We start from the raw sequence: 14837 nt of genomic DNA, 5'->3' as shown, positions 1-14837 counted from the left end.
AAATCCAACACACGAGTGGCCTCTACACTATGACTCTCGAACTGGCAGCCGGTAACATTCGTAGAGCCCACTCAAATGTGCATCAACAAGTGTATAGCCTCAAATTCCGCCCACCTCTGACCCACCGTCGCGATTTTTCAGTCATACCGAGCACCACTTCGATCATAACTCGGCGCCGAACAAACATATCAAAACAATCATTCAAAAGCTCAACCCATTGAAGCCGAAAAATTCCACTTACCGGAAACATTGTTGCGTCTTTCTAATTATCGCTGCGTCTGTTGTCCTCTGCGGTTTTGGATCCACTTGCTACCGTCTTCTTCTTCTTCTTCTTCTTTTATTGGATAAACACTTTTCGCCTTGAGCGGATCGATTCGCACACCCAGCCTACTTTTCGTATGACTATTCGGAACACTTGCGTCGTAAAACTGCGCGACACCGGTCTTAGTGGGTTCGAATAACAGTTAGTGCTTCCGCCCTTTGAAATTCGTTTCGTATTTTCGTTTTTTTTTCTTCTTACCGTCGGTTACCTTAGCCAACGTCAAACGTTTTCATCGGTCACTTTTGTTGGTTACCAGCGGATGCATCGCACACGTCACCGTCACCGTCACACACACTTTCCCGATGTGGTTGTTGGATGCACCGAACGATAATCCTGGGTTGAATTTCAATCAGGCTCGCGGGATGATTATTGTGAAGTGTTTTAGTGCCCAGTGAACAAGCAACTGAAATTAAAAGAACGTAAAAGATTGCGGTTGCTTAATAGTTCTGGGAAACAGTTCTGTACGTGATTAATTTAGACGTAAATGAACAGAAAATGTTTCTGCAATTCAAAAAATGAATAACCAACAAACCAATCCGTTTTCGATGCATAATATTCTTGTTAGAAGCTATGGATAATAAGTAATATGCAGAAACCCGACAGACTTCAGTAAAACTTTAACCGTGTTTATATACCAGTATTATAATTCAATAATAATCTTACTTTTTACATTCACACATAACGTCATCGCCGCGGAACGCCTTGATGGACCCCTCTCAGCAGGCCGTTCAATTTTGTTGGTTTTTGAGCGCTTGTTGAACGACATATTGCACGAAATATTCGTTCAATTTGCTGGAACGGTTTGTTGTTGTTTTTTCTCTTTAAAAAATAGTGTGAAAATTAAGTGTTACCTTTACATAGAAAGAAAATTTGTTGTTATTCTACGTGAAGTAGAAGTATTGTGCAGGTATGTATTGTTAGTTTAAACAAATAAGTGGAAAAAAACTTCAGAAAAACTGCAGTAAAACTCCAACTGTTAAACTCCTCATGTTAAAAATGGCTCAACAATGGACCTCTGTCTGCCGGATTTGTTGAAGGAAAAAATGGCATTCGGTTCAACGGTCGGCAAACGAAGGTCCCGTGTTGGCCTCCCGTTGAACGATTGATTGGACTTTCATTGGACCAATGATCCAACGTATTGGACCAATGAAGGACCACCGTTGAACTTTTTTTTTCTAAGTGGGACGGAACGTGTAATCGGAGGGATTTTTGTTGGATAGTGACTACAACAATTCTGATTTAATTCAATCAATATATCCTATATAGAACAAACATTTGTTTGGGACAACCGTACTCTAGTTAAAAACAAGAATATTTTGCATGAATTTTCGATATCTCTGTTCAAAACTACTCTTTTTTGGTTTGAAAGCCAACTAATCGTGCCAACCCGCTTGTGAAAAATTGCCAGCAGAAGTCTGGCAAGATCTCGGCTGCTGTCAAAATTTCCCAAAATACGTATTGGTTCTTTGTTTTATAAAACATTTTACTAGGACAGGCAACTGCTTCCTAGCCGTAGCAATTTTTCTAGTTTTTAAGAATCGAAAAATTCATTATTCATGATTCGAACCACGTGTCCATTCCATAAATCACTCATGGACCGTGTTCGCTCCGAAACTCCAGCTGCACGTAACGTAACAGTAAAAAAGGGGCACCAACGGCACAGTCCGAAAGATAATTCCAACGAAAAACACAATCGCCCACACACATTGCTTCGAAAAAACAACTGCACATGACTGAAAGCCGCGTTACAACGCCAGAAGACCCAACGTGAGTGGGGCTACTGATGCACAATTCGGTTGGCTTGGATAGTCAAAGTGACATTTACCCAGCCGGAATGGACGGGGAAGATTTGCCGGTGTGTGACGGTGAACATTTTTGCACCGATACACTAGTGTTTTGCTCAGTCCGCTCGAATGTTGAATGTTAATTTGCGCAAAAGGTTGACTCATTAAATTTGGCCAATGAACCGAAACCGGAACTGAAGTTGAGTGCAGAGTCGGATCTACCATCGGAACGTAATCAACCCGCCGGTAAATTACGGATCAGTTTGGTCAAGGTTATTTTTGATTACGCAAACAAGGCACTTTCCCACCGCGAAACAGTTATTAAAATCGTACCGGTGCAACCATCTGCAGACGGAAAATTAATCAGTTCCAATATCCATCGACGTTGATTGTACGAAACGATAAGGTAGTCGATTAGTAAAAGTTTGAAACATTCCACTCCGTTTTAGGATGAATAATCGGGTAGGAGGAAGAGCATAATGCATCGTTTTTTTTTGTTGAGTTTGCTATCATAATGCGCCGTAACTTTCGCTGGATTGGTTGCAGGGGGAAAGCGCGGAAAATAAGAAAGTACATCACCTACCGACCACCCTCAAAGCAGCCCAGCAGCCAGGCTACCGTTGGAAGATGCAATCAGCAAAATGCTACACACGTATTTCGTGCAAACGCTATCGCGGAATGTTTTTGATGCTATTTCGCATTCATGATTTTCTGGTGCTGATTCAAAACTGACGGAAGGAAAAGTTTTCCACTAGGAAACAAACGAGAGATTGCGAAAACGGTGTGAAATTTGGCTTCTAAGATTGGTGGAAGCGATGATAACACGCTGTTGTTGTACGAACTTCAAAAAAGTGTTACGATATTTGGCTATTGAAGTAATTGAACAAAAAAGATTAAGAAAGTTATCTGCATAATTTACTAGCTTAGTTTGAATTTAAATAGTATACCAAGCATCATTACGTTAAATTCACTGGATATCTGAATGCACTGCTCTGCTTTTGACAGCGCTCGTACCCGCTTGTGAGGATATCTGGCAGCCGGCAGGCAGAAACCTGGTTGGATTGCGACTGCTACCAAAATAGCGCAGTCATTCCTACATTTTGTTGGTTTTGCTTCATTTGATTTCCGCCGTAGATGTTCCGTCAGTTGTGCATGTACAAAACAATTTTTGAGGTTTATGTTATAATTTCTTCAAGCGATTCTCTATTTTGTAATAATCGGATAAGCACACACAATGGAATTAAGTGATGGAGATGTTGCACCTGAAATGTAAAACCGGTTCTGTCATTATTGTATGACAAGAATTTAGCTGTAAAAGAACCGTAAATATCAGCTAGGTTAAATTTTCTGCGGGAAACGACTGGTAGCTGGAATGAACTTTTGTTCGGAAAAACAAGAAGATACGAAGAAACTGACAATATCTGCCGTTACAGGACCATCTATCTGTAGATTTTAAAAAAATCTATGATGTGTGACGTAGAATCAGTTTAGCAACATAAACGAAAAAATCTGTGGATTTCAGCGTCGCTTTTTCGTATTAATGACCCCGAGGGCAAGATTTTTTAGTGTGCTCCTAACTAACTAAATGTCTTGTTTTTTTTTTTTTTGCTCGATTAGTCCTGTCCGGGGATTGTTTGAATTAACAATAAATTTACGAGTTCGAAGCGCTATAAGAAAGAGCACGTGAAAGAATGCTTCATAGTTGAAGGGATGGTGGAATAAAATAAGATTAAGATTACATCAGAAAAAAAACTGGATCGCCTAACCAGATGTGTTTAGATGGAATAGAAGTGACCACTACTTTTGACATTTGTGAATTATATCGCAAAACACTTCAGCACTGTCTTCTACTAAGATGCTTTGACTTGTCGCACCGCAGTTGTAAAATCCACATGCACTCAATTAAAATCATCTTCAAATGCCGGACCTGATGGAATAGCTTCCCTAGTGCTCAAAAAATAATCAGCGATTCTTCTCGTGCCATCAATAATATTGTTAAATAAAAATTAAATCTGTGGAAGAAATCATTCATCTTTTCTATGTTTAAAAAAGGTGATAGCGACGCTGTGTGAAGTTTCTAAGTTATTCGAAATAATCATTCTAGACTTCATCACTCATAACTGCTTTAACTACAGATCTTCAACTCAGTGCGGTTTTCTGCCTAAACAATCTACATCTTCTAATATTGGGTCTTATACATCATTCATCATCCAAGCGCGTCGACACTATATACAAAGATTTTTCAGCTGCTAACAAATCGTGACATGGTAGTAAAATTGTATACCCGCATTACCACGCTTTTCCAAGTGAGCTCTGGTGAACCTCAAGGCAGTCATCGCCGACCATTCATATTGTTACCTTATTTAAACGATTTAAATTTTTTGCTGAAGACACTCCTTGCAGAAGCAATCAAAGCCCTGACATCACATTACTTTTGTGGAACTTGGCCTTTCTTAGCGTACAGAATCATTGCATGGCTAGTACTGGCTTGTAAGACCAGCGCCCTATGCGTCGAAACGCATAGAGTTGGATATATTGTGTAAGAGGTGTATCGTTTGTTATAGCAATAAATATTAGCGATAATTGTATTCATAAGCAAATGTATGTATCTGTTGGATACTTGTAATCTGTTGATACAAAAAACGAGAAGGTGTTATGCCTGTTGGAGAAAAAGAATAGAAGAGTCTCAGACCAAGCGGGCTTTTCCCGGCTTCAAATAAATAATTGAATAAATTCCCTTACGTCTCTGACATTACCAACCCGCTTTTTCCCTTTATGTGAGGTCGATTTGCAACGATTGCGGCCAGCGTTGCCAGGTTGCCAGATTTGTCTGGCAAATGCCAAATATTTCTCGTTTCGCCAGACACTCAAACTAACCAGATCTTTTGCCAAATTTTCCCAGATTTTTCAAATTTTCCTAGATTTTGTCAGATCTCGCTAGATCTTTACGGTTTTGGCCTCTATACTACTCTAGGTGGGGAGACCTTTTTTTCTATTTATTTTTGCTCACTGGAAATGAAGCCCGGCAAAAATTTTTGAGTTTTGACAGATTTTTGAAAAAATAACCTGGCAACTCTGATTGCGGCACTCAATCGCACCAATCAATAATGCTCAGTAATACTCGCAGTTGATGGTTTATCTTTTTTCGAGACAATCCACGAAAAGCATGCCATGACAATGTCAGGCAACCGGTATCATGACATTTTTAGACCAATTGAGCTTCCCTAGTCGAATTATATTAGCAATTATTATTTTTAGATTTTTATCATAAATTGCTGAACATATTTCCGATGGTAAGGAGAAGGAATTATGTTGCTGCGTTGAATATAACAAGAGATATTCGCGATTAAATTCTACCCATTCTTGTAAAGGGTAAATTTTTAAATTTCTCAAATGAATGTTAAGCCTGACTAATTGGATGAAATAACAGTTCTCATCAATATTTCACCAAAGTTGATGGAAAAATGCTTACATTTAATGAATGCAGATTTTAATTCCCTTATAGAAAAGTTAGCAACACTGCTTCAATACATTATATTAGATTGCGCTACACAAAGTAAACAAAACTAAATGTTTTCTGTAAAACGACAGTTTTCCGGAAAAATAAATAGTTTTACGAAAACCTTCCACATCCATTGCCTTCTGCGTGTTAAATTAAAGATTACTATATTGCGGAATAGTTAAAAGAAGGTACGTAAATCTTTATTTCGCAATAATTTCTGCAAGAGACAATCCCTATAGGAATATGTTCGTTGCTAATCAAATGTGCTAGTAGAAGTAAGCTGAAACTGAAATAATTTTTCTCGAACAATGTGTGCGTAAAACAAATTCCTGCGCTCCTGTTGCTGATTTCAATCAATAAATCGTTCATATGGTTTAAAAATAAACAAATAAGTTCATTCAGCTTAAAATTGCAATTCATGAAAAACGAAATTCTTAGTCCGTTTTCCTGAAAACCGGGAAAACGGACTAAGAATTTCGTTTTTCATGAATTGCAATTCTAAGCTGAATGAACTTATTTGTTTATTTTTAAACCATATGAAAGATTTATTGATTGAAATCAGCAACAGGAGCGCAGGAATTTGTTTTACGCACACATTGTTGACATTACTCATACGCTTGCAAAGTGTCTTTGGATAATAGAATTTACACAAGCTTGTGCCGAGGTTACGAAACATAAAAAATACGATGCTTTCCTTCTTCAGACCGCGAAGTTCGTTGCGTTAATAATTTGTTTGCCTTCGAATCGAAACCTCAAAACGATTCATTGTATTCCACTGGTTAAGACTATAACAACACGTTTGAGGTTAGAAAAAAACTCTACTCCTCAATGCCTCCACTTTATATTAAACTCAACAAGCAACAGTGTGTCACCAATCACCATATATAATCAACGTGATTTGGTCCATTCACTGGCTACGGACAGCTAACAGCGAACCTCCCGGGCACCCGAGCACCTGCCTGCGTTCAGAGGCATTTCGTTATATGTAACAAGTACCTTTTTATTAGAAACCGTTTGAACTCACACCAGGCCTCGTACGTAAAAGAGAAGCCGAGTGGTTTTCAGGAAGAAAATAGTCTGGTGGAATTTCGAACCATGTGGAACCAGCTAACACGGTTGGGGTAGAAGAGAGGCTACTCGATTGAAAGTTGTTGAACAATTTGCAGTGCTTCGTGGAAGGTCTATCGTAGCAGGCGGCGGCTGGTGCAAACAGGCTATGAATGCAAAAATAACGTAGCCTGCACTGCACCGTCGACGACTTTCGTGCACGTCAGCAGACAAACTGTACGGGGGTAACTTGTGGGTAAAAATAGACCGCTCCGAAAGGTCTGATCCTGGTTCTTATAACCGGTACGACCATCTATCGAAATTTCAACAGAGTTCAGTAACTTTCGAAAGTATTGCAACCTGTACCAAGAAAAACAACGTGGAAAATTACAATTGGAGAATCGTAGCGTTGCCCTGATCGTATAGTTTTGCACATTCAACGTTGTTGCCGAGACGAAGTAACGCGATCCGGTTTGGACTTGTCACCTTCTCTTTTTAATATCATCAGACATGGACGCGAATAGTCAAGTGAATAATGGTACGGTGGCTAAGTGGAACCGATTAAGGATCACCACTACAGTGCCAATATGTGGTTGCTGGCCGGCAAGGTCGCCTGCATTCGTACACACTTGCGTACGCCAGAATCAGGTTGTTCTCGAAGTGTTCTTTTATTTTTTGTTCAGTGCATACCATAAATGCCACATCGATTTAGCAGGTTCGTCGCTCGAGGTCGCGGTGAAGTCTTTTGTTTCAACAGGGCGGTTCTACGATCTGTCTTCACCGGCTGTAATCGGATGAAACCAGGAAGTGCAGTAGAGTGCATTCCACACATAATTGCCCGGGTCGACATGCTCGGCCCGTTAACAAGGCCGTAGCAAGAGTAGAGGAAATCGCAGGATAATCAATCGAACATTTCAACGGTGCGTGCATCACAGTAGTCCATGCGGATGCTCCTCCCTTTCGTGCAGTCGATCGGTAATTGTTTTGCGATAGTAAACTTTCGAAAAAATTTCGTTTCCCATCCAAGGCTATGTGATTGTAAACAAACAGCCATGATTGTTGGGCAACACTAGCCAGGAAAGGTTAAAAGAACCGTGACAGGAAAGCAAATTCGCCAAACGGTTGGTTGTTGTTTTGCCGAAATCAATTCAAACACGTTCGGTTTGGCGAATAATTGCAAACTTTCGAAGTACGTGATTTGTCATTGGAGAGGGTTTTTGTTCGCCGGTGTATTGCATTTTTGCTTTGATTCGATCAGAGTACGGTATCCCACTTGTGCGCAACGGGCAGATTTCCCCCCAGGACGGCTTGCTATGTCTGCCAGAAAATTTTGCTTGTATTCTGTCAAAACTCCGGCACGAGTTTGGTAACAATTTAAAACCGGAAAGAAAATATTGCGTAGTGGTTATTAACGATTCTGTTTCTACGAGATTGTTGCCGTTCTACATCAATTGGTGGCTTAGAGTCAATCCACGAATTGACGCCATTTTTCGATTCTTCGTTTCAATAAAACCGTAGTTCTCGACACTACCTTGACGGCTTCCGGATTTGTACATGAGCGCAGAGTGAATTCATGACTTCAGATTCACACGTAGAAATCTTTTACATCATAGGTGATGCATTTAACCGAGACTATTTCGTATTCCGTGATCAATTTACTCATGGATCATCGTTTTCAAATCGGTATGCGCTGCTGATGAAACTACCCGTATGTCGCTGACAGGCGGATAAGCGCCAAAGCACATCCGTAAAACTTTTGAAATTGCATTTAAAAAAAAAGGTGTTTCCCAAGATATTTGTTCAGTCGGAAAGTAAAGCACCTCATTCGTATCAACAGAGACCCTCCGTTGATCGTTTGCCACCGACGAATGTCTTCATCCATTTCTGAGACCGCACAAGGGCTGTGTGATTTTTCAACCATGAAATCACAAAATCGGTTCCATGCCCACAGTTGAAAACAAAGAACTCCGCATTCTTCAAATGCTTCAGCAGCACATGAATTTGAGAAATGCCTAAAAATAGATTCAATCAAAATCAAGCCGGATCTGATTTAAAAAAAAAACGTTTCTAAAAATATGCGGATTTGGAAACAAAAAATATCCGACCAATTTCAAAATGTTCAAATTTGGGACTGGTTTGAAAGTCAAATTGTGAGTTCTGTCATTTCAATATAGATTCAAAATTCTTTTACACAACAGAGTATCATGAATCGAAAGACCTGAACTCAGTTTTAAAGTAAACTGAAACAATTTGAAAATCAATATCATCGACCGTGTTAAACTATATATAATCAATTTTTGATATTTTCAGACTTCCAAACCAACGACGATAAAGAAGAATCTGTCGACTCTCTTATCGAAACTCTATCATTTAGAAAAACCGTCAGACTGAAAGGGGAAAAATGTCCGTGGATGACTTTCGGCCTTTGGCGATTGATGCAAATAAAAAAAATTCTCTCCATAAAGTTAGATGCCAACCAAATGTTAATTTAAGACTGCCAAAAACAATATAAAAGAGCTTTTCACGAAAATTTTCTCTAAAGCTCTCGTCAATCTTATGTGTGGAAAAAAACCAATGCAATCTTTGGTCGCTACAAAGTAAGTTTACCTATAAAACTATATAATGGTGAAAATATAACACATTCTGATCAAGATGTAGTCAAAGTTTTGAATGGGGTTTTCACCACGGTTAGCAAAGAGTTAGCGAGTAAATTTCCGAAGATTAATTACGACTTTCTAAAACCAGTAAAGTGTGTTAGCAGTTCTATTTTCTTGAAACCAGTGAAGTCAGTATCCTGATAAATTAGCTTGATATCAATAAGGCTAACGGACATGATAACAATTTGTAATGATAAATGGCATTCGTCGTTCTTTAAATTCGATCGATATAGGTGATCCTCAATGAAGTAACATTGGTCCTTTGTTGTTTCTTGTTTTTTCAATGATCAGGGAAACTCAAGGCTCAATGGAATTCCGAGACTTCTTGCGGAATAAACAGCATTATTCTATTCACATTGCACTGTTCAAGCAATAGTTTAGCACATCGAAGCTGACCTAGCAAACCTCATCAATGAAACGAAGTTCATGATTTTCCATTTACCACGGGAAAAAAATTCGCAGTTCCAGGCGTCGGCACTTCACAGTATCTAAGTTCTCCCCCTTACACTTGTTGCTAACAAATTTCATTCTTGTGTGGCCTATTGAATGTACTTCTACGCTCCATTTATGTGCATCTAATAAGATGTAAAATCACAGGGTTTATCCGAAGTGTGTACCTCAGATGGTTTTTCTAGCTCCAGCCGATTTTTACCTATTATTTTGTCATTATATCATTTTTTTTATTTATTTATTTATGGAGCGAGGGAAAAGCCCGATGGAGATGAAATATGGTAATCTCTCTCTCCAGCAGGCATAAAACCTTCTCATTAATCGTATCAACAGATTACAATGATCCAGCAGATAATCTAGTACTCTTGTTTAAAAAGTGAGTGAGAAGAAAAGAGTGGGAATAGTATACAAGGGTTGGTGGAGGAGGTGGTAGACGAGCGTGGGCTAGCAACTGTGTTAGAATCGGCATGAAGATCTAATTAGTGATCGAAGAATGCATGGTGGAAGACAGAGAGAAAGAAGAAAAGACGACCGGGTTAATTTCGGCAAGCGAATCTAGGTAGTTTCCAATGGAGAATGGTGGAGAGGAGTGGGGGTTGAGCAAAAATACAATAATGTATGTATGCATGTATGTGGAGTAGGGAAAAGCCCACTGGAGTTGAGAATGTTTAAACCTCTCCCTCCAGTAGGCATAAAACCTCCTCATCTTTGTACCAATCTTTGATTCTAAAACTAACATGATAAGTGACTAAGAAACAATCGTTCGATTACATTTCGAGATACATGAAATTCGAAGACATTATATACGTAAACGAATAAACGACATATACTAGTAAATGGTTCATTGAATCCATAGTTTGTTCTGGCGGAAGGTAATCTTAAAAAGGGGTGATAACGCAGACTACGACGATGAATGTCGAAAGAGTTCGGGACAATCGATACGTGATTGTAACAAATCGGGTATGAAAACTGCTTTGGAGACATTCCTACGAACAGATAATATAATGGCAACATTTTAATTCATTCCAAAATATATCTAGAAGTCCTGTTTCTCTTTAATACTGCTATCGATTATCATTCTTTCTTACCACAATTGACAACGTGAAAACGAATATCGATTCAGAAGGCATGCGGATCGACAAAATGGTATCATCTCACTGCTAGGTGGATAAACCATATATTTTATAGGCACATACGTTATCACCTTGTTTGCATTTTAATTGTAACCTAATCGTTTTAATTCCGTGGATTCCTTTCCAAGGAACATAAGTTTCAGTTTTCCGAAACATTTTTTTACATACTAATTACTGATATATATTTTTATACATATTTTATTAAAAACCATGATTTCGGTTCTCTCAAAAAAAAATTTTGGGGAGACAAAATGACAAATAAAGGACCTTATTACCGTTCTCATTTTCACTTTCACTTTACTTTACTCATATATTCACTCAGCTAGCAGATAGCACAAGGATTAGTACTGAGCGCATAGTTTAAGCAAGATTCTGCATATTGGAAATATCCGGCAACTGAGTGCAAAAACATACCCATTTAGGCGAACGCGAGCACACTTCGGAAGCCTGTTTGGCTATTCTGATGCATATTTGGTAGGAATTTTGGTGTTAACTGTTCATGAAACCTAGACCTATAGAAAGAAATTAACCTTTCACAGGGGCTCTGATGCTCCATGACATCGGTTTGATGGTATTGTCATGCTATACTTTTGTTGGACTACCTCGAAAAAGGAAAAAAAAACTCCTGTAAACCAGAGCATCGCTCCCAAGTAACAATTCGAATGCCTTATGGTTTTGATTATAATTTATAGGAGTTTTGTAATTGCTTGTTCAATCGCTACTTGTTTTATAACAACTATAATAAGTGTCGCTTTTGACAAGTAATATCATAGTTTTTAAAGCTTCTATAAAACCTTTTACCTAGACTAACAACTGGACTAAAAATAAATCAATTTGTGCTAGAATAAAACCATGCAAACACTCTTAATATTGCTTTAAAAATTTTACTTTAAAACATTATTGTCAGTTAAATTCTTTCATAAATCTAGTTTTGTGTGTGTGCGTGTTCATTTAATGACAGTTCCACTCAGAGCAAATTTGAGGGTTCTAAAGTACATTTATGACACTCTTGTTGTGGGCTATTTGATTCATTGCTTCTAGGATTAAGTGTAATTTGCATTAAAGAAAATTTCATGGCCGCCATTATGATGTTCTTTGCCGTAGCACAAGTTTTACCGCCACGAAATAGTTGTATACAAAAAAGACGATGAATCACAGAAAATAATTTTCATAAATCATGGAGACTTTTGCAAAAACCGTATTTATTTCAAGGCGAATGGTTATAATTCTTTTTTTTATCCATACATTCACGATAAAAATAAAAGCGCATGAAGTTTTTACGTTCGGTTAAAGCCTCAAACTTGTAAATAAAATTCAATGAATTCTTACTGATTGCATTCAACGCAGACATGACACATATAGTCAAGAAAAATATTACCAAAACAACAGTTTATTTAGAGCGGAATTCATTCCATCCAAATAAATTTAATGTTGATCGTAAAGCTGGTTTCAAAATTTTCTTGAATTTGAAGTTTTATCGCAGCTTTATGCTGATTCTTCACTTTGCTTTATAAACCTTATGAAGAATGGTCCACTTGGCAGGAGCATGCTCTTATAGAGGTTTTCAGTAGGCTTTCGTGGAGTTTAAAGTTTTAATGCAAGATTTATTATGTAGCATTGAAGATAGCTACAAGTATTTATTAATATTAAAAATGTTACTTGGGCTGTCATGGCTATAATCACCGATATGGGGTTCAAATTACTGCCCCATCCATCATAATCATAAATTCTTAGACATGTGTGTAAGAAACGACATGTCAGTGAATGGGGAAAATGTAATACAAATAACCTTCTCTCCGCCGATTTTATTGAAATACTTCGTCCCGGGTTGGTAGTTCAATGTATAGGGCACTGATCTTACAAGCCAGTTGCGGTATGTTCGAGTCCCGACATGGAAGGATTCGTAGTGTCAGTAGGATCGTAGCACCAGCCATGCAAAGGTTCCGTAGGAATGTAATGCCAGGACTTTGCTTTAATATAAAAAAGGGCAGTCAAGCCCTTTTCAAAACACAGTCTAGGTCAATTTTGGAGAACTTAATCATCATCGCTTTGTAAACTCGCAACGAGGAGACAACCAAACCTAAAATATATTCTCGAGCTCGGCATATTGAAATGCCGATTGGTAACATGACATTTCACTGATTGTTCAATAATCCACGTGCTCTTTTTCCAAAATTCGTTGAATTATTGTTCTGATTTCTCGGTGGAGCGCGTTTTTTGCCGAAATTTGGCATAATATTGTGCTGAACTTATCGATAAACAACAAATATACCGAAATCAACAGATCCGCTTTCCGAGATTTGAAACAGTGAGTTAGCTTTCATTCATCTAATATCTACACACTTAAATTCTATTGCTGAGTCTTGGCGGATAAAAATGCCGAGGCTTTTACCGGCGTGTGGCTGGTAATCGTTTCGGCAAAACGTATAATTACTGAGAATCTCGGTAATCCCAAATTTCGTAACTGTCAGGACAAATTTTTACTTTTATTTCGTTAAAAGTGCCCTGAAAAAAACACAAATTTTAATTTTACTCGGCAGCCCGATGAATCTCCTTCGCTTATCTTTTCACGAAATATCAAATTCTTTTCCCTCATATTTTTTCTCGTTTCAGAAATGACGACTAGTGACTTTAAAGGACAAGTGTTCTATCGAATTTCGGCAAAAGCAAACTCGCTGTTCGAAGTCTTGGTAAACTTGCTGATTGCGGTGTATTAGGTGTATAGTTTTGATGCCAAACTTCAGCGAAAAGATGTTCTGTATTTTTTTAACGAATTTCGGAAAAAAAGGGTTTTGGATTACTGAACAATCAGTATAAAATCATGTTGCCGATCTAATTCGACATTTCACTATGCCGAGCTCGAGAATCAGTTTTAAGTGTGTATTTTTTCTGCAATTCATGATTCAATCTTGATCGCTTATGCCGAGCTAACAGCAAAATTACTGCTGACAAGTTTGCTATAATTTACAGTTAACAAATTTGGGATTAGCCGAGATTAGCAGTAATCATACATTTTGCCGAGGCGATTACCGAACACTGGACTGTGCAAATCTCAGCTTTGCCGAGATTCTGCAATAAAATTTAAGTGTGTATATGTAAAGAAAAAGATAAAAATCTAAATTTTTCCTTATAACACTAGGAGCTGATGATTATTTGCTATGCGACTTCGGAAATTTCTATGCACTATCAATCTCAGAATCTCTCACTTTCAAAACACCAAAGTATAAACAATAATCACTGAGATGTTTAATTTATCTGAGGGCCTCTTCCGAAACCAAATTCTGGGTACGGGTCTGTTTCACTGGAATTCATTTTGTCTATGTCGATCTGATGTTATTTGTAGTTTTTGGTAGCGTCAATGGCCAATGCAAGTCTTTTGGTATGAGGGAGAGTGGAGGAATTAAAACAAAATTAATCGGGAGTTTTACAAAAGTGTTGTCTTTACACGCTAAAAAAAAATGCTTATGTCTCCTGAGAGCGTTAAAAACGACACAATTTTACTAACTTCATTCACCCAATTTAAACGCTCATTTTTGGTGCGGATAAATGGAATTCCATGTGACTGTATCAAATGCTCGGTTTGTTTGGGGCAGATTGACCCGTAAGAATTCCAGTCAGTCGACGAATTGTATTTTTATTAGGTGAGTCATGTGTAAAATTTTGTCACCTGTAACCAGACAACATTTTTCGCTGGTGTCAAATTCGTACTCATTTTCACATGTTATGGCAAATCTTCCCAAAGCGTTGAATCATTTGGTCTATTCTATCGAATATTTAGATCATAAAAAAAATGTAACAGTTGAAAGCTGCTTGATTAAGTCATAATATTCAAAACCCAGATGGTTCCCAAATATTAAAGTGCAAGTTTTGATTGGGGTTCCCCCAATCAAACCCACCGAACAGAACGTTCTAAACATAACCTCTCCGATTGCGACTGGCGCT

At 38.1% G+C, this 14837-nt stretch overlaps 1 protein-coding gene across 1 annotated transcript in view; it reads right to left on the bottom strand.

Annotated features, from left to right (window-relative positions):
* Positions 1-14837, bottom strand: part of LOC131426077 (mucin-2-like) — an 85424-nt gene that overhangs the window by 69253 nt on the left and 1334 nt on the right. The window contains exon 2 of the mRNA XM_058588510.1: positions 242-725. Within this exon, the coding sequence (XP_058444493.1) occupies positions 242-250 (9 nt within the window). The 5' untranslated portion in view covers positions 251-725. The remainder of the gene's footprint in view (positions 1-241; positions 726-14837) is intronic.

Source organism: Malaya genurostris, chromosome 1 (genome assembly GCF_030247185.1).
Source record: "Malaya genurostris strain Urasoe2022 chromosome 1, Malgen_1.1, whole genome shotgun sequence".
NCBI classification, from domain to species: domain Eukaryota; kingdom Metazoa; phylum Arthropoda; class Insecta; order Diptera; family Culicidae; genus Malaya; species Malaya genurostris.
This window is presented reverse-complemented; position numbering and strand designations above follow the sequence as displayed.